The sequence below is a fragment of the Amblyraja radiata genome, chromosome 10, assembly GCF_010909765.2.
Source record: "Amblyraja radiata isolate CabotCenter1 chromosome 10, sAmbRad1.1.pri, whole genome shotgun sequence".
Classification (NCBI taxonomy): Eukaryota; Metazoa; Chordata; class Chondrichthyes; order Rajiformes; family Rajidae; genus Amblyraja; species Amblyraja radiata.
Window position 1 is genome coordinate 11,166,781 of NC_045965.1, and position 25,540 is coordinate 11,192,320.

At 45.4% G+C, this 25,540-nt stretch overlaps 1 protein-coding gene across 1 annotated transcript in view; it reads left to right on the forward strand.

The window, feature by feature from the left end:
- LOC116977512 (regulator of G-protein signaling 8-like) overlaps positions 1 to 24,415 on the forward strand; it is a 38,235-nt gene extending 13,820 nt beyond the window's left edge. The window contains exons 2-6 of the mRNA XM_033028009.1: positions 3,377 to 3,465; positions 8,517 to 8,627; positions 12,532 to 12,593; positions 22,090 to 22,256; positions 23,659 to 24,415. Of these exons, the coding sequence (XP_032883900.1) occupies positions 3,377 to 3,465; positions 8,517 to 8,627; positions 12,532 to 12,593; positions 22,090 to 22,256; positions 23,659 to 23,859 (630 nt within the window). The 3' untranslated portion in view covers positions 23,860 to 24,415. The remainder of the gene's footprint in view (positions 1 to 3,376; positions 3,466 to 8,516; positions 8,628 to 12,531; positions 12,594 to 22,089; positions 22,257 to 23,658) is intronic.
- Positions 24,416 to 25,540: the final 1,125 nt, after the last annotated feature.

Sequence of the window (25,540 nt, forward strand, 5' to 3'; positions counted from 1 at the left end):
GCAGAAGAATGGGGTTGAGAGGAAAAGATAGATCAGCCATGATTAAATGGCAGAGTAGACGCGATGGGCTGAATGGCCTAATGCTGTTCCTATACCTTATGAACTGTTTTACTTTAGTTTAGAGATACAGCGCGGAAACAGGCTCTTCAGCCCACTAAGTTCGCACAACGACCAGCGATTCCCACACACTAACACTATCCTATACAGACTTGGGATAACGTGTTTAAGAAGGAACTGCAGATGCTGGAAAATCGAAGGTAGACAAAAGTGCTGGAGAAACTCAGCGGGTGCAGCAGCATCTATGGAGCGAAGGAAATAGGCAACGTTTCGGGCCCTACTTCAGACGTGCTTATACCAAACCAATTAATCTACAAGCCTGTATGTGTTTGGAATGTGGGAGGAAACCGAAGATCTTGGAGAAAACCCACGCAGGTCACAGAGAGAACACACTAACTAATTCAGACAGCACCCATAGTTAGTATCGAACCCGGGTCTCTGACACTGTGAGGCAGTAACTCTACCGCTTATGAGATAAACAAAACTTAACATTGCTCAGCGCAAATTCTCACTTTACAAATAGGTAGCCTGCCTGGCGTGAAGAGAATTTGAAGCTGCAGTCTGATCCATCATTAGTGTTTTTATCAGTGTGTTGTACACCTCCTCATCGCTCAGAGCTATTAAACCCACCAGCTGTCTCACATCTTCCTTCCCAGCAAACTTCCCCAGGAGATTGTCGGCGCTGCAAATTGCAAGTTACTTAAGACTGCGCCTGGTGCCCTGGAGTCTTTCCTGCGACACATTTTCCAGGTGTTATTCGTGCCCCGCTCTCTGAACGCCTGGTTAGCCTTGTTGCCGCATTTAGTTGCTGTTTATATCTGGCTGCCTCGCTCTTCGGGGAACAATAATGTGAAGGTTGGCTCGTTCCTAATTAAGAATCCGTGCCCACTTGGATGCTCCTGTCTTCAAATGCAGATATCTGCACCTGACACAGACACTCGCGGAGGCACCATGCCCTCAAGGCGAAACACGCCAGCCTTTGCTTTCTGAAGCAGGACAAAGCAGTTCTTGCTTTGAATACCCATGTAAAAATAAATCCACCTATTCTGGTCGACGTCTGAGATTCACATAATCCAGGGAGGAACACAAACTAGTTGACAATTGGTTCAATTCAATCTAAGCACTGTATAGTAAACCCTTGTTATAACAGACCATGGAGGGGGAGGGGGTGGAGTGGGAGGGGAGGGAGGGAGGGGAGGGGGGAGGGGGGGGAGGGGGTGGGATGGGGGGGGAGTAGTGTCCGTTAGTGTCGATTGTCCGCTCCAACAGAGTAAGAGATTATCATTGCATAAGTAGCAGAAACAAACAACTGCAGTTGCTTGTTTAAGACACAAACGGACACAAAGTGCTGGAGTAACTCAGCGAGTCAGGCAGCATCTCTGAAGGGCCGAATGGCCTCCTCCTGCACCTATTTTCTACGTTTGCATGAAGAAGACTTCAGCCTGAGTTTGTTGAAGGGCTCCGATCCAGAACATCACCTATCCATGTTCTCCAGGGATGCTGCATGACCTGCTGAGTTTATCTAGCCCGGAACAAGCTCTTAACACGTCCGTGTGGTGGGCTATTTAGCGGGTTCTGTGGTAGCGCAGGAACTTAGGGGCCTGTCCCACTTGGCCGTCATTTACACGACAGGCCGGTAACGACAGTCGCACGTCTTCATGCGTCAGCACAGCTGTCTGGAGACGTCTGGAGACGTCATTTGAATACCCAGTTGTTTAGTGCATAATATTGTATTTTCTTTCGAATTATGGTGTAATTCAGAAAATTGGTCGCTTTGGGTTATGTTTTCATCCTCCAGTTCCCCTCACCCACGGAATATACATGTTTGCTCCGTGCTCAGTACAATTGGTAATAGTTCCAATGGCACTATTGCGGATAGTACCCCGAACTGAGGGAATGGCCAAACACCTATAATTACTGTAAGTGACTTTTGCGCGTTCCCTTGGGGGTGTGGGATGGGGGTTCGAAATGACGAGAACTTGACACGTTGTGAGTGAAACTGGAGCAAAAATTAAATAAACAGGTAAAATAATCAGAGCCGACTCAGCGTATAAGCAAAATACCGAATATTGTTCTTTGACTCCCCTGACCTTGCATTAACATTGAACCTTGCGCCACAAACTCAATTATCGGTGCAGCTGCCTGTTGAACAAGATGTTATAAACTCTATAAAAGAGTGTCAAGTGTCTGAATATTCGCAATTTTTAAATAATTATCATCAGCATCAAACGTTGCAGATCTGCCTACCGCAATATGTCACCTACATGTATACAGGCAAATGACTCAATAGAGATGACTTATTCTCTGGGGGGACTTTCTGATTTCAAACTCCATCGCAAAATGCACCAACATTCCACCATCAAAAGCATGTACAATCAAGATATTTGTGATAGTTGATTCGTATACTACAGTACAGCACGTACGAGGTAAGGACGTCAGCGTGCGACCGCAATACGTCCGCGTGCGTACACGATACGTCATGCCGGAGGCGGGCGAAGATTTTGTGCAACAGCGGCGGCGGTGGCCCATGTGTGTGTGTGTGTGTGTGTGTGTGTGTGTGTGTGTGTGTGTGTGTGTGTGTGTGTGTGTGTGTGTGTGTGCGCGTGCGTGTGTGTGGTGCTGATCGAGCGCGAGGAGGTGTGTGTGTGGTGTGTGTGTGTGAGTGTGTGTGTGTGTGTGTGTGTGTGTGTGTGTGTGTGTGTGTGTGTGCGCGTGCGTGTGTGTGTGTGCGCGCGAGAGAGTGTGTGTGTGTGCGTGTGCGAGAGAGTGTGTGTGTGTGCGAGAGTGTGTGTGTGTGGGTGTGTGTGTGTGTGTGTGTGTGAGTGTGTGAGTGTGTGTGTGTGCGAGAGTGTGAGTGTGTGTGTGTGTGTGTGTGGGCGTTAGTGTGTGTGTGTGTGTGTGTGTGTGTGTGTGTGTGTGCGCAGGTGTATGGGAGTGTGTGTGTGTGTGTGTGAGTGTGCGTGGGTATGCAGGTGTATGGGAGGGTGTGTGTGTGCGTGGGTGTATGGGTGTGTGAGTGTGTGAGTATATGTGTGAGTGCGTGTGTGAGTGGGTGTATGAGTGTGAGTGGGTGTGTGTGTGAGTGTGTGTGTGTGTGTGTGTGTGTGTGTGTGTGTGTGTGTGTGTGTGTGTGTGTGTGTGTGTGTGTGTGTGTACGGCCCTCATGCTGAAAGGTTTGTAGGCCCCTGCTTTAAAGCATAGCCTTCCTTATGTCAGTGAATATTACAGAAGAGCGGAAAACGCTTTCTAAAGGTATTCTGAAGAATGTAATCTGAGGAGCAAGTTGATGGGAAAACAAATCTTTCTCCTATTTCCACAGCTCAGCTTGACACAGCTTCCGACAGACAGCTTAGCCGACTGTGGACTTCACAGAGAGAATCCCACCGAGAACAAGGCCAGGGTAACACAGTGAGTCTGTTTTATTTTCATTCCCATTGACTCCTCACAGTGGGACAGTCCAGCTGGAGAGATGCTCATCCATGCCCGGTGTCTGATTTTAATACAGGCCGCCCACGCCACCAAAGATGCCCCCTCAGGAACTGGCTGGGATCTGAAATTCCTCATCCGTCCCGGTTTCCGCTGAGTCGTCATGTCAGGGCTAATAAATTATCTCAAATTCGCAGGGACCTATGCTTCTCGAGGCTATCACGACCGACACAGACTATTCACAACATAGAGTAGCACAGCACAAGAACAGGCCCTTCGGCCCACAATGTCCATGCTGAACATGATGCCAGGTTATACTAGAATATAGAACATGGGACAGTGCAACTCAGGAACAGGCCCTTCGGACCCACAATGTCTGCACCAAACACCTCCAGATTCAGGGACAGTCTCTTCCCAGCTGTTATCAGGCAACTGAACCATCCTATCACCAACTAGAGCAGCGGTCCTGAGCTATTATCTACCTCATTGGAGACCTTCAGACTATCTTTGATCGGACTTTATTGGACTAAATGTTATTCATCTCATTCCCTTTATCATGTGGCTCGATTGTAATCATATTTTGTCTTTCATGCTGACTGGTTAGCATACAACAAAAGCTTTACACTGTACCTTGGTACACGTGACAATGAACTAAACTCAAACTCAGACTCCATTCCCTGCATATCCACGTGCCTGTATAGAACTTAGATCAGAACAGGCCAGGAACAGGCCCTTCAGCCCACAATGTCCGTGCCGAACATGATGCCAAGACCAACTCTTATCTGCCTGCACATAAACCATATCCCTCCATTCGCTAGTTATACATGTACCTGTATAGACCATAGACCATAGAACACTACAACACAAGAACAGGCCCTTCGGCCCACAGTGTCTGTACTGGACATGATGCCAAGTTAAACAAATCTCCTCTTCCTGCATGCCAAGACCAACTCTTGTTTGCCTGCACATGATCCATATCCCTCCATTCCCTGCATATCCGTGTGCCTATCTAAAAGCCTCTTAAACGTCACTATCGTATCTGCCTCCACCACCACCCCTGGCAGCGCGTTCCAGGCACCCACCCACCACCCTCTGTGTAAAGAAACTTGCCCCACACATCTCCCTTCAACTTTACCCTTCTTACCTTGAAGCTATGCCCACTAGTATTTTCTTTTTCCATCCTGGAAAAATGTTCCAATTGTCTCATCTATTTATGCATCGCATAATTGTATATGTCTCTCGCAGGCCTCCCCTCAATCACTGGCATACCGGAGAAAAAAGTCCTAGTCTATCCAACCTCTCTTTGTTGCTAAAATCCTCTAATCCAGGTGTCATTCTGGTAAACCTCTGCACCCTTTCCAACAAAGCCCCATAACAAAACCCTGCAGCATGACTTGCTGTCTCTAAGACTCAATGCCCCAACCTACAACACCAAGCATATCATATGACTTCTTTGCCACTCTATCTACTTGTCTTTCGGGGAGCTAAGGACTCACACTCCAAAATACCTCTGTACATCAATGCTGTTAATGGTCTTGCCATTAATTGTATATTTTCCCCTTGCATTCAACCTATAAGAAAAGGATCTCATAGAAACATATACAATTCTTAAAGATTCGGACAGGCTAGATGCAGGAAAAAAGATCTCGATGTTGGGGGAGTCCAGAACCAGGGGTCACAGTTTAAGAATAAGGGGTAGTCCATTCAGGTCTGAGATGAGGAAAAACGTTTTCACCCAGAGAGTTGTGAATCTGTGGAATTCTCTGCCACAGAAGGCAGTGGAGGCCAATTCACTGGATGTTTTCAAGAGAGAGTTAGAGATAGCTCTTAGAGCTAAAGGAATCAAGGGATGTGGAGGAAAAAGCAGGAACGGGGTACCCTTCTACTTCATCTTGCAAATGAAACATAAACCAAACGAATAGTTAGATCTCAAGCCGGGTGTTGAGCAGCCAGGTCGTTGTCTCTGCGTCAACGGGGAACTGATTTTAGATGATCAGCCATGATCATATTGAAAGGCAGTGCTGGCTCGAAGGGCCGAATGTCCTACTCTTGCACCTATTTTTCTATGTTTCTAACCTCCTTAAATACAAATGCTCACACTTGCCCGGATTAAAACTATCTGCCATTTCCCCAGCCATTTCTGTAGCTGACCTATACCCCGCTGTATACTTTGACAGTCTTCCTCACAGTCCACAACCCCAGCAATCTTCCTGTCTCCTACAAAAACTAACTAACAAAGCTTTTTTCAGAGCTATCAATGGGCAAACTTTACAGTTATATATTTTATTTATTTATTAAAGTTTAATTTAATGTTTCTAAACTTTTTCAGTTTGTCACTATTTTTAGTGCACAACATGTTAAAATATAACATGGGCCATTATGGCCATTTTGGTCAAACGTTGCCGGCTCTGCTTTGTTCTGGCCTTTTCTTACCTCCAGTTCCCTCCCCTGTACTTTCAATCTGAAGACCCAAAACGTCACCCATTCTTTCTGTCCAGAGATGCTGCCTGACCCTCTGAGTTACTCCAGCACTTTGTGTCTATCTCCAGTATATACCAGCATCTGCAGTTCCGTTCTACACACATGTTATAATGTAATATTATTTCTCAGACAGTCAGAACCTTTTACTGGAGTTACTGAGGTTTACACTCACATGTACCGAGGTGCAGTGAAAGGCCTTTGCGTGCATGCTATCTGGTCAAAGAAAAGGCTTCACATGAATACAATCAAGCCGTCCACAATGCACAGATAAATGATAAAGGGGACAACTTTAATGCTAAGATACAACATTGAAATCTAATAAAGACAGATTAATGATAGGTCCGAGGTCTCCAATGAGGTAGATGGGAGGACAGGACAACTCTCTAGCTGATGAGAGGACGGTTCAGTTGTCTGATAATATCTGGGAAGAAACTGTCCCTGAATCTGGAGGTGTGCGTTTTCACACTTCTGTACCTCTTGCCTGATGGGAGAGGGGAGAAGAGGGAATGACCGGGGTGAGACTGGTCCTTGATTATGCTGCTGGCCTTGCCGAGGCAGAGTGAAGTGTAGATGGAGTCAATGGAAGGGAGGCTGGTTTGCGTGATGGCCTGGTCTACATCCACAACTCTCGGCGATTTTGTGGATTGTGTCAAACAACAGTATTTGCAGTCGGGAGGGAGCCTGTTGATTGGGGAGCGTGGGAGCAGATGAAAGAGGTAATGATGTGTGGTGTGGTGTCTCTGTATCCCACCCCTTACTGAGAGGCAGCAAGGAGCATAAAGGCAGTGTTTCTCAACTGTGAGGAGGAAATGATACGTTACACCAGGGTGACAGGATGCACACAACAGGAAACACGATAATTAAAGAGGACATGGGCCAGCAGATAACAAGTGGACTAGGAAAGGGAATGCAAATTCAATTCAATCTGTGGCACGATCGCCCAGTTTCATTGTTCAGCTGCCCTCGCTCGGTAACTCTGAAAAGGGTTCTTTTTCCACCATTTCAGTCATTTCCATTCATTTCTCCGTGAATGCCCAACGTAAGGAAGGGCTGAGAAAGGTACACAGGACATTAACATTTGGGCGGCACAGTGGCGTAGAGGTCGAGTTGCTGCCTTACAGCGCGACGGACCCGGGTTCGGTCCTGATTGCGGGTGCTGTCTGTACAGAGTTTTGTGCGTTCTCCCTGTGACTGCGTGGGTTTTCTCCAGGTGCTCTGGTTTCTTCCCACACTCCAAAGATGTACAGGTTTGTTGGTTAACTGGATTAATTGGATAGGTAAAAATTGTAATTTGTCCCCAGTGTGTAGGATAGTGGTAGTGTACGGGGCGATCACTGGTCGGAGCGGACTCGGTGGGCTGAGGGGGCTTGTTTCTGTGCTGTATTCCTAAACTAAACTAAACTAAACTAATATTGGGGCCATTTCAAATCAACTCTAAAGAAATCTAGACAGGGATACGAATCCTAAATACTTTCTTTCTTCAGATCCCCTCTATCCTAGGTGCTGGTGGGATATAAAACATAGTTTATTATTGTCATGTGTACCGAGGTACAGATTTTTTGTTGCGTGCTATCCAGTCAGCGGAAAAACTATACATTATTACAATCAAGCCGCCCACAGAGCACAGATACAGGATAAAGGGAATAACGTTTAGTGCAAGATAAAGTCCAAAATAGTCAAATTAAGGAGTCCAAGGGTCTCCAATGAGGTAGATGGAAGGTCAGGACCCCTCTCTAGTTGTTGATAGAATGGTTCAGTTGCCTAATAACAGCTGGGAAGATATACACAAAACGCTGGAGTAACTCAGTGGGACAGGCAGCATCTCCCAACAACAGCTGGGAAGAGTTCAAAAAGGAACTGCAGATGCTGGAATATCGAAGGTACACAAAATTGCTGGGGAAACTCAGCGGGTGCAGCAGCATCTATGGAGCGAAGGAAATAGGCGACGTTTCGGGCCGAAACCCTTCTTCAGACTGGGAAGAAACTGTTTCTGAATCTGGAGGTGTGTGTTTTCAAAATTCTGCACCTCTTGCCTGATGGGAGAGGGGAGAAAAGAGAGTGACCAGGGTGAAAGAATAAGATACACCATCAACAACCTAGACTAAATTAAACCAAACTAAACTAAACTAAACCAAACTAAACTAGTGTGTAGGAAGGAACTACAGATGCTGGTTTACACTGAAAATAGACACAAAATGCTGGAGTAACTCAGTGGGACAGGCAGCATCTCTGGAGAAAATGGAAAAGGTGACGTTTTGGGTCGAGACCCTCTTCAGACTCTGTTTTATGCCTTGCCCTGCTTTTAGTCCAGTAGCAGTGAATGGGGAAAGGAATAAGGTTTGGGAATGTAAAATGGTGGGATTGCTGATGACATTGTAACATGGTCTCAGCCCAGGGCAGGCTATCTGTGACTGTGCGTTATTTTAAGATCAATACTGTTGTTTGGAAGAAATCCTAGCGCTGCATATTTCCCTCGCTAAATATATCACACTGTGCAGCACCAGGGAGCAAGGAATGCTTTCACAGTCTGGTTACGTTGTGTCTTTTCACAGAGGCAGAGCAATGAAGACCCGGCTCGGATGTTTGTCACAGAAATCTGACTCCTACAGCGACTTCAGTGCTTTCCTCCTAAATAAGCACGAGAAGCCCATCAGGTGCTTGAAGTAAGTAACCGTTCACTCATAAGTAACTGGGCGGCACGGTGGCGCAGCGGGTAGAGCTGCTGCCTCCCAGTGCCGGAGATCCGGGTTCAATACTGCCCTTGGGTGATGCCTGTGCCTGGAATTTGCACGTTCTCTCTGTGACCGAGTGGGTTTCCTCCGGGTGCTCCGGTCTCCCCCCACATCCAACACGTGGGGGTTGTACGTGAATCGGCCCTCTGTAAACTGCCCCAGGTGTGGCATTACATGGAACTATTGTGAACGGGTGATCGATGGTTGACGTGAACTCGGTGGGCCGAAGGGCCAAAGATTCCATGCTGTATCTCTAAACTAAAACAGAACAAACCTGCTATCGTGGTGTGGATTGGATTGAATTGAATTAAATGGAATTGAAAGATAGGGCAAGGAAACACATCCTTCAGCCCACCGAGTCTACGCCGACCATCGATCACCCGTTCACACGAATTCCATGTTATCCCACTTTCTCATCCACTCCCTGCACACTTTACAGATGGGCCAATTAACCTACAAACCCGCACGTCTTTCAGGAAATCGTAGGAAACCCACACGGACACAGGGAGAACGTGCAAACTCCACACAGACAGCAGCCGATGTCAGGATCGAAGTCGGGTCTCTGCCGTTGTGGGGGTGGGGGTGAGGGAGGGGGGGGGGGGGGGGTGCGAGGAAATAAAAGAATCACTACTACCTCACCGCAGCATGCAGAACCAAATCCCCGTCAAACTGGAGAAAGACTCCAGCACCACTGATCATGTTTCGGTCAGGGAAGGACGTCTGTAACCCAGTGTGTACCATTTATTATGGTACACACTGTAACATGGTAAACAGAATGGGAGGTAACGTGGCAGACAGCACCTCTTTAGAAGTGACTCAATATCAGTAATTTGTAGTAATTCATTAGCCACTCGTAATTTATAACAGTAATGCTGGATACTCAGTTAAATGCTGATAGAATCATAGAGCAGTGCAGCAAGGAAACAGGCCCTTCGGCCCACCTGGCCCATGCTGACCAACATGGCCCTCTGCACTGCCCATAACCTTCTATCCATGTATCTGTCCAAACGTCATTGAAAACTCACATTTGTACCCACTTCTGCAGCTTCCTCTGGCAGCTCGTTCCAGATATGGACACCCCTCTGATCATTTGTCATTAGCTTTACGTAGCAGGACTTATTAAACCCATCTAGCTACATACCATTGCGACTTTTAACAGACACCTGGACAGATATGTGGATCAGAATAGTTTCGAGGGATGTGGGCTAAATTCGGACATCCCAAATTGACGACTTAGTAAGGACACAGAGTGCTGGAGTCACTCAGCGGGTCAGGCCGCATCTCTGGAGAACATGGGTAGGTGACGTTTCGGGTTGAGACTCTTCTTCTTCAGGCTTACTCTAAGTCTGAAGAAGAAGGGCCTTGACCCAAATCGGCTGAAGGAAGAATCTAAGTCTGAAGAAACTTCAAAGTATTCTGAAGAAGTGTCTCGACCCGAAACACCACCTATCCATGTTCTCCAGAGATGATGCCTGACCCACTGGGTTACTCCAGCACTTTGGGTCCTTTGGTGTATGAACTATTATCTGCATCTACAGAATGGCAACATGGACGGCATGGACAAGGTGGGCCGAATGGACTGTTGTACGACACTTTGCTGTACGACACTTTGACTCTATCATTTAACTGAGGAATCTGTGGAATTCTTTGCCACAGAAGGCGTGGGAGGCAAAGTCAGTGGATATATTTTATATATATATATCTGCAAATTGTTGTCTGCGCATCTGCTGAAAGGAACAAAAATGGGATCTGATTTACTCGTCTGTGCTTAGAGATAGATAGATTCTTGATTAGTACTGGTGTCAGAGGCTACGGGAAGAATAATGGAGAATGGGGTTAGGAGGGAGAGATAGGTCAGCCATGATTGAATGGTGGAGTAGACTTGATGAGCCAAATGGCCTAATTCTGCTGCTATCACTCATGATCTTATGAACAGGCTTCACTGTAATAAATGAGAGGGGGCTGCGGATTTTGCTGGCTCCTACATCAATGTAATGTGGTCGTGGTCCAGCTGAATAGAGCCAAGGTCAAGGATAACATTGATCTGGTGGAACAGTGGAGGGACTGAGGGGTGAGTGGACCCATGGCACACTTCAACTTGAAATGCCGAGGAGATCATCATTTTTAAAAGGACGTTTTAATTGGGAGGGGTTGGGGCTGGAGGCAGCTGCCAAAGAGAATTAATCAAAAGACAGCCACATTTTGGAAATACAGTATGATAAAATCAGATTTTCCACATTGCTTTCTCTCCCTTCTGCTTCGTCTGTCGTTCTATTTGCGCTGAAAGGCAAGTTGATGCCAAGAGGAGTAAATCAGATCTCATTTTTGTTCCTTTCAGCAGATGTACAGACAACAATTTGTCACCCTTAACCCTTCCAGCAAAGGCAGCCTGTCTCCATCTGTCAGGACCACACACGCACTAAACAGCACTGTCTGCGAGATGGTGGGATAATGATGCCTCTTTGTTTCAGTGGGAGTGTATTTTAGACTCTATACTTTAGAGATAAACCTACAAACCTGCAAGTCTTCCGACTTTAGGCTTTAGAGATACAGCACAGAAACAGGCCCTTCGGCCCACCAATTCCATGCTGGCCAACGATTCCCATACTCTAACACTATCCTACATACTGGGGACAATTTACAGAAGCCAATTAACTTACAAACCTGCAAGTCTTTAGATATTAGAGATACAGAGCAGGAACAGGCCATTTGTCCCACCGTGTCCGCGCCGACCAGCGATCACCCCGTACACTTAACTACACGAACTGGGGACAATTTTACAATTTACCGAAGCAAACCAACAAACAAAAAAGCAAGTCGTTGGAATGTGGGAGAAAACCGGAGCGCCCAGAGAAAACCCACGCGGTCACACAGAGAATGTACAAACTCTTCACGGAGAGCCCCCGAGGTCAGGATTAAACCCGGGTCTCTGGCGCTGTGAGGCAGCAACTCTACTGCTGCGCCACCGTGCCGGCCTGTACATTGGAATACCTGCTACAGCCAAACAAGAAAAACTGCTCACACAGAGCGTGATAGACCTGTGCAGCATGCAAACAGGCCCTTCAGCCCAACTCGGCCATGCCGACCAAGTCACCATTTTGCACCAGTCTCATTTGCCTGCATGTGGCCCATGTCCCTCTAAAGCCTCCCTATCCGTATATCATCTGTAGAAATGTATTTAGAAACTCGTACTTGTATCTGCCTCTATAGTTTCCACAGGCAGCTCATTCGAGATACAGACTGCCCTCTGAGTACAGCACGGGATCAGGCCCTTCAGCCCACCTTGTCCATGCCGACCAAGTTGTTCCAAGGTCCATAACACGTTCCTTAAGTCTATGCCCTCTAGTTTTGGAAACATTTCAAAGACATTCAGGCAGGTACATGGATAGGAAAGGTTTCAAGTGATTTGGGCAAAATGGAGACAGGTGGGACCGATAAGCTCAGTGTGGACGATGGGATTGATGGAACATTACATTTGGGCACAGGTAGGAGATGGCAAGTCATATTGAGATCTATAACAAAGAAACCACAGGGCAGCACAGAGGTTCACAGACTCGGGTTCGATCCTGACCTTGGGTGCTGTCTGTACGGAGTTGGCACGTTTCCTCAGGGTGCTCCAGTTTCCTCCCACATCCCAAAAGACGTGCAGGTTTGTAGGTTAACTGGCTTCTGTAAATTGTCCCTAGTGTGTAGGATAGAACTTGTGTGAACGGGTGATCGCTGGTCGGCACAGACTTGGTGGGCCAAAGGGTTCCTCAATCAAGCATGGGATTTATATTGGACTGGAGTGACTTATGTGAATGGTAATTGTTCTTCCTTGTTGGGTCCTTCAAAGGTTGTCCACAGAGGAAGCCATGCAATGGACTGAATCGTTCCGTGTGCTTCTAGATCATAAGTGTAAGTGCATCTAGATATTTGTGTGTTAACAACATGGCGACAATGACTCGAGTGATTAGTGATGTAACCACCCAAAACCGATCTTATTGTACTGTCATTCCTTTTGGATATTGAGAATGATTGGTGGAAAGTTAGCCTTCACGTACGAATTAGCTGCAAATAAGAATTCCATTGTTCTGTTTTCGATACATATGATATGAACCACTTTTGACTCGTCTCTTGACCCCTTGTCTCTTGACCCTGTCTCTTGACCCTTGTCTCTTGGCCCTTGTCACTTGACCCTTGTCTCTTGACCCTTGTCACCAAAGATCTTATAGCTCCGCTATAGGATCTTTGCTTGTCACTTGACCCTTGTCTCTTGATCCTTGTCACTTGATCCTTGTCTCGACTTGACCCCTGTCTCTTGACCCCTGTCACTTGACCCTTGTCTCGACTTGACCCTTGTCTCTTGACCCTTGTCCCTTGTCACTTGGCCCTTGTCTTTTGACCCTTGTCACTTGACCCTTGTCACTTGATCCTTGTCACTTGACCCTTGTCACTTGACCCCTGTGTCTTGACCTTTGTCACTTGACCCTTGTCTCTTGATCCTTGTCACTTGACCCCTGTGTCTTGACCTTTGTCACTTGACCCTTGTCTCTTGATCCTTGTCACTTGACCCTTGTCTCTTGACCTTTGTCACTTGACCCGTGTCTCTTGACCCTTGCCACTTGACCCTTGTCACTTGACCCTTGTCTCTTGATCCTTGTCACTTGACCCTTGTCTCTTGACCTTTGTCACTTGACCCGTGTCTCTTGACCCTTGCCACTTGACCCTTGTCACTTGACCCTTGTCTCAACTTGACCCTTGTCTCTTGACTCCTGTCTCTTGACCTGACCCGTGTCTCTTGACCGTCTCTTGATCCCTGTCGCTTGACTCTTGACCACTGTCTCTTGACCTGACCCTTGACCCCTGTCTCTTGACCCCTGTCTTTTGACCTGACCCTTGTCTCTTAACCCTTGTCTCTTGACACTTGTCTCTTAACTTGAACCTTGTCGCTTGACTCTTTTGATCATTGACCCTTGACACTTGTCTCCTGACCCTTGACCCCTAGATCCTTGTCTCTTGACTCTCTTTTCCTTGACTCTTGACGTTGGATTCTTGTTTCTTGACTCATTGGTCAAGAGAGGGGCGCAGCCGTGAATTCTTAGAAAGACGAAGCCACACTTCCGCATGCGAAGCACAAGGTGATTCAGTGCCTGTCGCATGTTTCTGTGCATTTCGGCTGCAACATCTGAATGCGGCACTCCATTGGCATAGGAGCTGGAATGTTTGTCGTGCCTTCCTGCTCGTAGAGCCTGGGACTTATTCCCACAGCCTTTTGACACAGTGATGAGGTGCTGACATGCCAACACAAATCCCGCAACGCTTGGTTGTAATACTGCTATGTTGACTATCAATAAAACAGATATCGGTCAAGGGGCAACGCTCATAAGAACTAGAGCGCGGAATGGACTTTGAAAATGGCGCCAAAACATGGCGATTCTTGCATGCGGGATCAGTGGACTATTTGTGTACACTTTGCTAATGGAAGATATGCTTAGGCATGGCAACTGTCGGTAATAAAGGAATTTTACTGTGCGTTTGCACGTGACACTAGATGCACCATTGAACCATTGACGACTGAGTGAAGCACAAAATGAGAAAGGAGAAGTTTTAATAGCAGAGAGAATCACCATCAACCCCCATAAAAAAAAAGAGGTATTCAGCATTCAAGAGTCAAGAGTGTTTGATTGTCATATGTACCGAAAACAGAATGGTAAAATACTTGCAGCAGCATAGTATGTCTGTAGCCCCTGCACTCATAGATAACACAATAAACAAAAGAGACAAGGGTTCGATCCTGACGTGTGGATTTGTAGGTATCCCTCTGGCCCTCTGTAAATTGCCCCTAGTGTGTAGGGAATCGATGAGAAAGTGGGATAACATGGAAAAAGGGAAAAAGCAGGAACGGGGTACTGATGATCAGCTATGATCATATTGAATGGCGATGCTGGCACGAAGAGCCGAATGGCCAGCTCCTGCTCCTATTTTCTATGGAACTAGTGTGAACGGGTGATGGATGGTCAGTGGACTTGGTGGGACGAAGGGCCTGTTTCCGTACTGCATTGGTCAATTCAATTCATTTCAGATTGGCTTATCTTACTCTCCACAGCCACTTGAAACTGTCCAGCTCTTTCTAAAACTGGCAACATGCGTTAGGAGTGGGGGGAAGATTCCTCTTCGACAGTTGCAATCAATGCTTTTTGTTTGTTCGCAAAACGGTGTCGGTAAACATGATTAATAAATGTCTGTGGCATAAATGATGCCAAGACCATCACTTATGTGCCTGCACATAACCCAAAATCCTCCATCCGACATATCCATGTGTCTATACAAAATAATTTGAAATGCCACTAACATATCTGCATCAACCACGTTCCAGTACGTTCCAGGCACTCACCACCCTCTGTGTGAAAACACTGTGCAAATCTCTTTTACACTTTGCCCCTCTCAGCTTACAGTAATGCCCTCTAGTCTTTGATATTTCCACTGTGGGATAAAGATTCTGTCTATCCGATCTATGCCTCTCGTAATTTCATATACTTCTTCCACTTGTCGTGTTTGTATTTTTTTTAACCGGAGGAGATGTAATAGAATTTCGTTGCACAGTATTGTGCAATGACAATAAACGTATTCATTCATTCATTCATTCAAGTCTTCCCACAACGTCCATCATTCCAAGGGTCAAGAGTGTTTTATTGTCATATGTCCCAGATAGAACAATGAAATTCTTACTTGCAGCAGCACCACAAAATATGTAAGCATAGTACTCTGTAAACAATATGATAAACGAGAGGAAGAAAAGGTTCAGTGTGTGTATATATACACACATACACAAATAAATATATATATATTCACACACACTATAGATACACACACATATACACTAAAAAACAAACACTAACGGTGCAATAATAACTATAATAGACTTTGTAGTTCAGAACTTATTTGAGGTTATAGTGTTTAATAGCTGAAAGGCTGTAAGGAAGAAAGTGTTCCTGACCTGGACGTTACAGTTTTCAGGCTCCTGTACCTTCTTCCCAATGGTCAGGACCAGAGAAAACAATCCCTGCCCATCCAACCTCTCCCTGTAGATGAATCCCGCTAATCCAGGAATCACTCTGGTAAGCCTCCTCTACACTCTTTCCCAAGCCTTCACGACCTCCTGTAATGGGATGCCCAGAACTGCGCGCAATAATCCAAATGTAACGACCACAGTTAATGGCATTTAACTTTTAACTTATTGGAGGTGCCCTCACATGCCGTCCAAACACACCACTGGTTGTCCATTAGAGAGTCAGAGTGGACAGCTATCTGCAGAGCCAAAAAGAGATGGGGGGAGATATTGAACAATTTCTTTTCTTCGGTGTTCACCAAGGAGAAGGATGTTGAGTTGTGTGAGGTGGGGGAAACAAGTAGAGTAGCTATGGATACTATGAGATTCAAAGAAGAGGAAGTACTGACACTTTTGAGAAATATAAAAGTGGATAAGTCTCCAGGTCCGGACAGGATATTCCCTAGGACATTGAGGGAAGTTAGTGTAGAAATAGCAGGGGCTATGACAGAAATATTTCAAATGTCATTAGAAACGGGAATAGTGCCGGAGGATTGGCGTACTGCGCATGTTGTTCCATTGTTTAAAAAGGGTTCTATGAGTAAACCTAGCAATTATAGACCTGATAGTTTGACGTCAGTGGTGGGCAAATTAATGGAAAGGATACTTAGAGATAATTTATATAAGCATCTGGATAAACAGGGTCTGATTAGGAACAGTCAACATGGATTTGTGCCTGGAAGGTCATGTTTGACTAATCTTCTTGAATTTTTTGAAGAGGTTACTCGGGAAATTGATGAGGGTAAAGCAGTGGATGTTGTATATATAGACTTCAGTTGGTTAAGAAGGTTCAATTGTTGGGTATTAATGGTCGAGTAGCAAGATGGATTCAACAGTGGCTGAATGGGAGATGCCAGAGAGTAATGGTGGATGGCTGTTTGTCAGGTTGGAAGCCAGTGACTAGTGGGGTGCCACAGGGATCTGTGTTGGGTCCACTGTTGTTTGTCATGTACATCAATGATCTGGATGATGGTGTGGTAAATTGGATTAGTAAGTATGCAGATGATACTAAGATAGGTGGTGTTGTGGGTAATGAAGTAGATTTTCAAAGTCTAAAGAGAGATTTAGGCCAGTTGGAAGAATGGGCTGAAAGATGGCAGATGGAGTTTAATGCTGATAAGTGTGAGGTGCTACATCTTGGCAGGACAAATCAAAATAGGACGTACATGGTAAATGGTAGTGAATTGAGGAATGCAGTTGAACAGAGGGATCTAGGAATAACTGTGCACAGTTCCCTGAAGGTGGAATCTCATGTAGATAGGGTGGTAAAGAAAGCTTTTGGTGTGCTGGCCTTTATAGCATTGAGTATAGAAGTTGGGATGTAATGTTAAAATTGTACAAGGCATTGGTGAGGCCAATTCTGGAGTATGGTGTACAATTTTGGTCGCCTAATTATAGGAAGGATGTCAACAAAATAGAGAGAGTACAGAGGAGATTTACTAGAATGTTGCCTGGGTTTCAGCAACTAAGTTACAGAGAAAGGTTGAACAAGTTAGGTCTTTATTCTTTGGAGCGCAGAAGGTTAAGGGGGGACTTGATAGAGGTCTTTAAAATGATGAGAGGGATAGACAGAGTTGACGTGGATAAGCTTTTCCCACTGAGAGTAGGGAAGATTCAAACAAGAGGACATGACTTGAGAATTAAGGGACAGAAGTTTAGGGGTAACATGAGGGGGAACTTCTTTACTCAGAGAGTGGTAGCTGTGTGGAATGAGCTTCCAGTGAAGGTGGTGGAGGCAGGTTCGATTTTATCATTTAAAAATAAATTGGATAGTTATATGGACGGAAAAAGAATGGAGGGTTATGGTCTGAGCGCAGGTAGATGGGACTAGGGGAGAATACGTGTTTGGCACGGACTAGAAGGGCCAAGATGGCCTGTTTCCGTGCTGTAATTGTTATATGGTTATATGGTTATATGTTATATGGTTGTAATACTTAAGGGCCTGTCCCACTGTACGAGGTTATTCAAGAGTTCTCCCGAGTTTCCCCTGATTCAAACTCGGAGAATTACGGTAATAGCCGCTCGTTGGTACTCGGGGCTCTCGTGGACATTTTTCAACAATGTTGAAAAATCTTCACGAGCTTACCGCGTTTCCCGTGTACCTGCCATTAGCGTTACGAGCCACTAACAGACGTCCCGAGCTCCGACGTACCCGCTACGTACATTCGACGTACTTACCACAAGTTTGATTTTTTTTTTTAAACTCGGGAGAGCTCTTGAATGAACTCGTACAGTGGGACAGCTCCTCTAGAGAACATGCCTTTCTCTCACTGGTATCCTTCCAAACTGCGAAGAACATTTCTCTCTTACGTAGTCCACATCTACACTTAGTTTACATTACATCACAGCATCTTACAATAAAGTGACCTACTGAGTGAATAAGAAATATTAAAACATAAAAAGAGAATCTTTCACAAAGAAAATATCTATTTTCAATAATAGTGCCATGCATTTCGAACTAGATTTTTCTTCAAATGCAAACCTTCAAAAAAAATTATGTAGATGCTGGTTTATGAAAAGAGACACAGAGTGCTGGAGTAACTCAGCGGGACAGGCAGAATCTCATGTTTTGCACTGATGCTTAGAGTCGGGACCCTTCTTCAGACTGCTTGTTGTAAGGGGGAGAAAGCTGGAAGAGAGTTGGGGGTAGGACAAAGACTGGCAAGTGATCGGTGCATACAGGTGAGTGGGGGGTTCGATTGGTAGAGGGGGTGGTTGAAGGGCAGAGATGAACAGACAGAAAAGTAGTGAGATAAGGGGATAAGCAGAGAAGTGACGTGAAATGTGAAGCCAGAGGATGGAATATATGTGGAAGGGGACCAAATGGTATGGGCAAAAGGAGAAATGGGAGGCATTTACTATGTGGAAGCTTAACACACTGCAGAGATTTGTTAAAGGGCGGCATGGTGGCACAGCGGTAGAGTTGCTGCCTCACAGCACCAGAGAACTGGGTTCAATCCTGACTACGGGTGCTCTCTGTACGGAGTTTGTACGTTCTCCCTGTGACCGCGTGGGTTTTCTCTGGGTGCTCCGGTTTCCTCCCACACTACAAAGACGTACAGGTTTATAGGTTAATTGGCTTTGGTAAAAAAAAATTGTAAATTGTCCCTTGTGTGTCGTGTGTAAGGGATATCACTGGTTGGTCCAGACTCGGTGGGCCGAAGGGCCTGTTTCCACGCTCTATCCCTAAACTAAACTAAAAAGCTGTCTCCAAAAATAAAATCTCATTGGTTACCACTCAGAATATTAAGGGACAAATTTTACAGATGTAGAAACAAGGAGCTGCAGATACAAGGTTTACAAAAAAGACACAAAGTGCTGGAGTCTGAAGAAGGGTCACAGCCCAAAACGCATCTATCCATGTTCTCCAGACATACTGCCTGACCTGCTGAGTTACTCCAGCACTTTGTGTTATTTTTTTGTTACAGAAATACACATGGGCATTCGCTCAAAAATATTTCTGTTCAGTCCCAAATATCTCCAAACCAGCTGGATTCTGTAAACAGAGGCAGACTCGGTGCACTATTGTTAAAAAAGTTGTTAAGCCCATTTCATTGCATTGAAATCCCACAACAGCTCTAAAACAGGGTCAGACTGGGGTTATGTAATCAGGGGCATGAGAAAGGACCTCTCCTCATGTGCCCCATTACGTTTCGCACGAACCCTCTTTAGACTTTAAACTGTAGACTTTAGAGATACAGCGTGGAATCCGAGTCCACGCCGCCCATCGATCACACGTTCACACTAGTTCTATGTTATCTCACTTTCGCATCCACTCCCTACACACTAGGCAGGGGCTCTTTACGGAAGCCAATTAACCTACAAACCAGTGTGGGAGGAAACCGGAGCGCCCGGAGAAAACCCACGCAGGTCACGAGGAGAATGTACAAACTCCGTACAGACAGCACCCGTAGTCAGGATCGAACCCGGGTGTTTGGCGCTGTGAGGCAGCAACTCTACCACTGCGCCACCGTGCCACCCCGTCTTCTGAAGCCCTGAATGGATGCCACCTGATGGTTGTTTGGGTGCCCAGCTGATGGTCCCAGTCACAGGCAATATCACCTGGGATGGACATTTTCTGCACGTACACGGGCCTTTCTATTTCTTTACAAATAAAAGGTAGCAAGGGTGTGAAAAGTCAAGTCAAGTCAATTTTATTTCTATAGCACATTTACAAACAACTCTCGTTGACCAAAGTGCTTTACATTAGTGCAGGTACTAACATGCTACATACAGTGGTACATAGATCTAACAATACATACATAGATACATACATACAGCGCTCCCTCAGAGGACCTCAAGAAAGGCTTGTGAGTATAAATAGGTTTTAAGTCTAGACTTAAAGGAGTATGGAGGGGCAGTTGATGAGAGGGGTGTTCCACAGTCTAGTGCGCACCGCAGAGCTTAACTGGAATGGATACTGCCTGTCGCGATCGAGGACTGGTGTAGATGTGGTAGAAGATTTTGATAGGGGGCAAGCCCTTAAGGTCTTTGTATACTAGGGACCTTGAAGGTGTAGCTCTACTGGGAGCCAGTGGAGAGAGGCCAGGGTCAGGGTGATGTGGTCCCTTTTTCGGGTGCCCGTCAAATGTCTCGCTGCGGCGTTTTGGACCAATTGCAGGCGGCACACAGATGCTTGGCTGATGCCAGGGCATAGGGAGTTGCAGTAATCAAGGCGGGAAGAGATAAATGCGTGGATGATTTTTTCAAGGTCGTCGAATTGGAGGAATGGTTTGATTTTAGCTATCGTGCGAAGCTGGAAGAAGCTAGCTTTTACCACAGCATTGACTTGTTTGTCAAACTTCAATGCGGAGTCAAATATCACGCCAAGGCTTTTGACGTGGTGCAGGAGGTGCAACTCCAGAGCAAATAAAATCATGGGAGACCCCTTCCACCCCTGCAACGCACTGTTCCAGTTGCTACGGTCAGGCAAACGCCTCCGTTGCCATGCGGTGAGAACGGAGAGGTTGAGAAGGAGTTTCTTCCCAGAGGCCATTCGGACTGTAAATGCCAATCTCACCAGGGACTAACTCTACTGAACGTTCTTCCCTTCATTATTTATTATGTAAAAGAATATGTGTGGTATGATTGTGTTTATAGTTTGTTTGGTTGTTTGGTTGTTTGTCTTTTTGCACAAAAGTCCGCGAGCATTGCCACTTTCATTTCACTGCACATCTCGTATGTGTATGTGACAAATAAACTTGACTTGACTTGACTTGACTTGACTTGACGTGAGGTTTGAAGGGAGGTTAGTCAAGAGTATTTAATTGTCATATTACCAAAACAGAACAATGAAATTCTTATTTACAGCAGCATAACAGGTCTGTAAACGCAGTACTCAATAGATTACATAATTAAAAAATTACATAATAAAAACAAAAAGGGTCAATAAATTATGACTCCATGATTCTATAAACTCCATAATCTATGATTCTATGACTTTATAAATTATAAATCAGACCAATTCATAACGAGTTGGTCTCCATTTGTCGTCTTTTTGGAATCATATGGTGCAACACAATTGTAAAAAATAACTGTTTCAGGACTGGACGAGGGTTGGTCAAGATTATACACAATGATCTCCTTACTTTTTTTTTCTTTTTTTTTTTAATGTGTTATTCTCTTTTTTCTATTTTCTTTTTCTCAACTTTCTTCACTCATTCGTCTTTTTTCTTTTTCTTCACACACTATATATCTCACGTCTTTCTATCTTTTACTATCTAATTTCTTTTTCTTATTCTAATCTTTCTTTAATATAACAACGACAAAAAAGAAGCTGTACATAAAATGTATTATGAAAATATATATTAGGCAATTTGGTGCCATATGATTGAACACCTTGCCGCTGCACATCAGACAGGCCCCCTCACTGTCCATTTTCAAATCCTCCCTAAAAACACATTTTTATTCTTTGGCTTTCGACACTGGCTGAGGCATTGCTCCTGTTTTTAGTGCTTTTAATGTCTTTTAATTTTTAGTGTGTTTTTTATAGTCCTTCGTTTTACGGTTTTTAATGGTTTTTAATTGTTTGTAATAGCTTTTTGTTCATGAGTTCTCATGTACAGCACTTTGTGGCAACTGCAGTTGTTTAAAGTGCTTTATAAATAAAGTTATTATTATTATTATTATTATTCTAATAAAATAAATTTTTTTTTTTTTTAATTACAATTTTTTTTTAAATAAAAAAACGTATTAGTGCCAAACAAAAGCCCCAAGTTCCTGGCCCACTGAATTACTCCAGCACTTTAGAGAAAAATAGTGTTTCCGCTGTGCTAATAACTGGCCATCCTTGCCTCCTGCCAGATGGTTTAGCTGCCTTCAGAGCCTTCCTTCGCTCAGAATACAGTGAGGAAAACATTGAGTTCTGGCTCGCCTGTGAGGATTACAAGAAAACCAAATCGCCCACAAAGCTGTCTTCAAAGGCAAAGAAGATCTACTCGGAGTTTGTCGACGTCCAAGCTCCAAGAGAGGCAAGAGTTTGATTCTCTTAAAAATATATACACGTTTGTCTGCAGCGACTATCACTTTATTTTTATTCAATTAAGTACAAAACCACACCTGATTTGAAGAGTTGTGTTGAATTTCAAAACATGTCCAAACCAAATCAAAGAGCATAACTTTGAAGCTGTTATGTGCGGTAAGGGACTACAGATGCTGGTTTAAACCGAAGACAGACACAAAATTCTGGAGTAACTCAGCGGGACAGGCAGCATCTCTGGATAGAAGGAATGGGTGACGTTTCAGGTCGAGACCCTTCTTCAGATTGAGTGTCAGGCAAGAGGGAGACACAGAGATAAGGAAGTGCAAGGTGTGAAAACGGGACAAAGGGGATGAGGCTCAAGGAAAATGTAGAATAGGTCATTGCTAGCTAGAAGAAGGTGACAACAAAGCATACAGAGCTAATATTTAATCAGGGGGATAGTCAGACTGGCCGGAGAACTGAGAAGGGCGAGGGGGATGGAGAGAGAGAGAAAGCAAAGGTTACTTGAAGTTAGAGAAGTCAATGTTTATACCGCTGGGCTGTAAGCTGCCCAAGAGAGATATGAGGTGCTGCTCCTCCAATTTGTGCTGGGCCTCACTCTGACAACGGAGGAGGCCCAGGACAGAAAGGTCAGTGTGGGAATGGGAGGGGGAGTTAAAGTGCTGTGCAACCGGGAGATCAGGTAGGTTTAGACGGACTGAGTGGAGGTGTTCAGCGAAACGATCGCCGAGCCTGCGCTTCATACCGCCGATACATGATATCCTTCTTATAGGTCGACCAAAACAGAACACAATATCCCAATGCAGCCTCATCAACGTCTGTACAACTGTAACATGGCGTCCGATTTCCATAGCTGCATAGCTCTGGCAATATCTTGAAAAATCTTCTCCGCGCTCTATCTAGCTTAATGACCTCCTCACCAACATCTTGTACTACAGTAACTTAATGTCTCAGCTTCTATAGCTTAGAGCCTTGAGGCAGATGAAGGCCAGCGAGCCCTAAGCGAAGATCAAGCCCATGTCCGGGATGAGATCCCTCATCCACCAGTGTCAGTGGGCGGCAAGCGACACAGTGCCTTACAGAACCACAGACCCGGGATCGATCCTGTCTCCGGGTGCTGTCTGTACGGAGCTTGCACGTTCTACCTGTGACTGCGTGGGCTTTCTCTGGGTGCTCCAGTTTCCTCCCACATCCCAAAGACGTGCAGGTTTGTAAGTCAATTGGCTTCGGTAAAATTGTAAATTGCCCCTAGTGTGTAGGGTCGTGCTAATGTACGGGGTGACCGCTGGTCGGCGTGGACTCGGTGGGCTGAAGGGCCAGTTTTTTTTCGTGCTGTATCTCTCTCTCAAGTGCAGACCACAGTGTAACGATGAGCTGGTTCTTTGTCGCAGGTGAACATAGACTTCCAGACACGAGAGCATACCAGGAAGAGCCTACTGGAGCCAGACCACGGCAGCTTCAACGACGCCCAGAAGAGAGTCTACAGCCTGATGGAGAGGGACTCCTACCCCAGGTTCCTCAGGTCCAAGGTCTACCGCGACGTGATAAACCAGACCCAGAACAGCAGCCAAACGCCAAGGAGGTGCAGCTGAGGAGCGGCCCACAAGGCCAGGCCCGAGCGTCCTTCTCTCTCCTTCCGCATCTGCGCTGTCCAACCCATGAAGCTGTCGTAGATGATTGTCGCAGTGAAGATCAGAAACCCTTCCTTGTGGCGCCCCCTTGCTCCTGATCCATTGCTCCAGCCGTTTTCATGGAATGCAGCTTTGTCCGACCACCATCCACACCCCATGGACTCCCCCACAGTGCAGGCCTCCCATCCTCAACTGTTGTCCTTTAAAGACTCTTGTAGCCGTCAAAAAGCATGTCGAAAAAAGCTTTGCCTGTCCTTCAATCTCCAAAATTCAATGGCAATAGAAGATCAAAATACACAGGGTTTTAGTGCACATTTATTTAAGTGTTCAATGTGAAAGCAATAGTTTTAAATCAATTGCATTAGTATTTATGATACAATGTACAACTGTCTGCTGAACACTAAGCAAAAAGACGTTTTTATTAAGTGCATCTCCATGTCTATATTTATCACCCAGCCCCCTTCAGTCTGAGTATATTTATTAATTGAGACAATGAATAAAACGTGTTTGTGAGGAATATGGTGCATCTTTGATCGAGGCTCGTTATTTCCCAGATCTGCATCCATGGAGTCGTAGAGTTACAGAGGCATTGAGTTAGAGTGGCACAGTGTCTTATGGCATAGAGTTATAGTGTCATCGTCATCGAGTCAAAAGGTCCTACAGTCAGAAGGGCATACAAAGCAAGCCAGTCACAGAGCCATAGAAACATAGACAATAGGTGCATGAGTGGGCCATTCAGCCCTTCAAGCCAGCACCACCATTTAATATGATCACGGCTGATCATCCAAAATCAGTACCCCGTTCCTGCTTTCTCCTCATATCCCTTGATTCCGTTAGCCATAAAAGCTAAATCTAACTCTCTCTTGAACACATCCAGCGAATTGGCCTCCGCTGCCTCATGTGGCAGAGAATTCCACAGATTCACAACCCTCTGGCTGAGAAAGTTTTTCCTCATCTCAGTCCTAAATGGCCGACCCCTTATTCTTAAACTGTGACCCCTGGTTCTGGACTCCCCCAACATGGGGACATTTTTTTCCTGCATTTAGCCTGTCCAATCCCTTAAGAATTGTATATGTTTCTATAAGATCTCCTCTCATCCTTCTAATAGAGTCATAGAATCACGATGATGGAGTCATCGAATCATCGAGTCTCCCACTGCTGGAAGCATCATCTTTGAGAGGTTGGGCAGGCTAGGACTTCATTCCTTGGAGATCAGAAGGATGAGGGTGATCCTACAGAGGAGCACGTATGAGCAATATATAGCATAAATGCTCCATTTTTACCCAGAGTAGGGGAATTGAGAACCAGAGGACATATGTTTAAGATGAAAAATAATAGGAGCCCGAGAGGCAACCTTTTTACGCAAAGGGTGGTGTAGGTGTGTGGACTGCTGGAGGAGGTAGTTGAGGCAGGTACTGTCACAACGTTTAAGAAACATTTAGACAGGTACATGGATAGGATAGGTTTAGAGGGATATGGTCCAAATGCCAGCAGGTGGGACGAGTGTAGATGGGGCATGTTGGTCGGCGTGGGAATGTTTGGCTGATGGTGTTGTTTCCACTCTGTAGCACTATGACTTATGACACTCCACGTCCACTATCCAGATCCATACTTTCAAGTAACATCCCCCGGCAGGGAGATA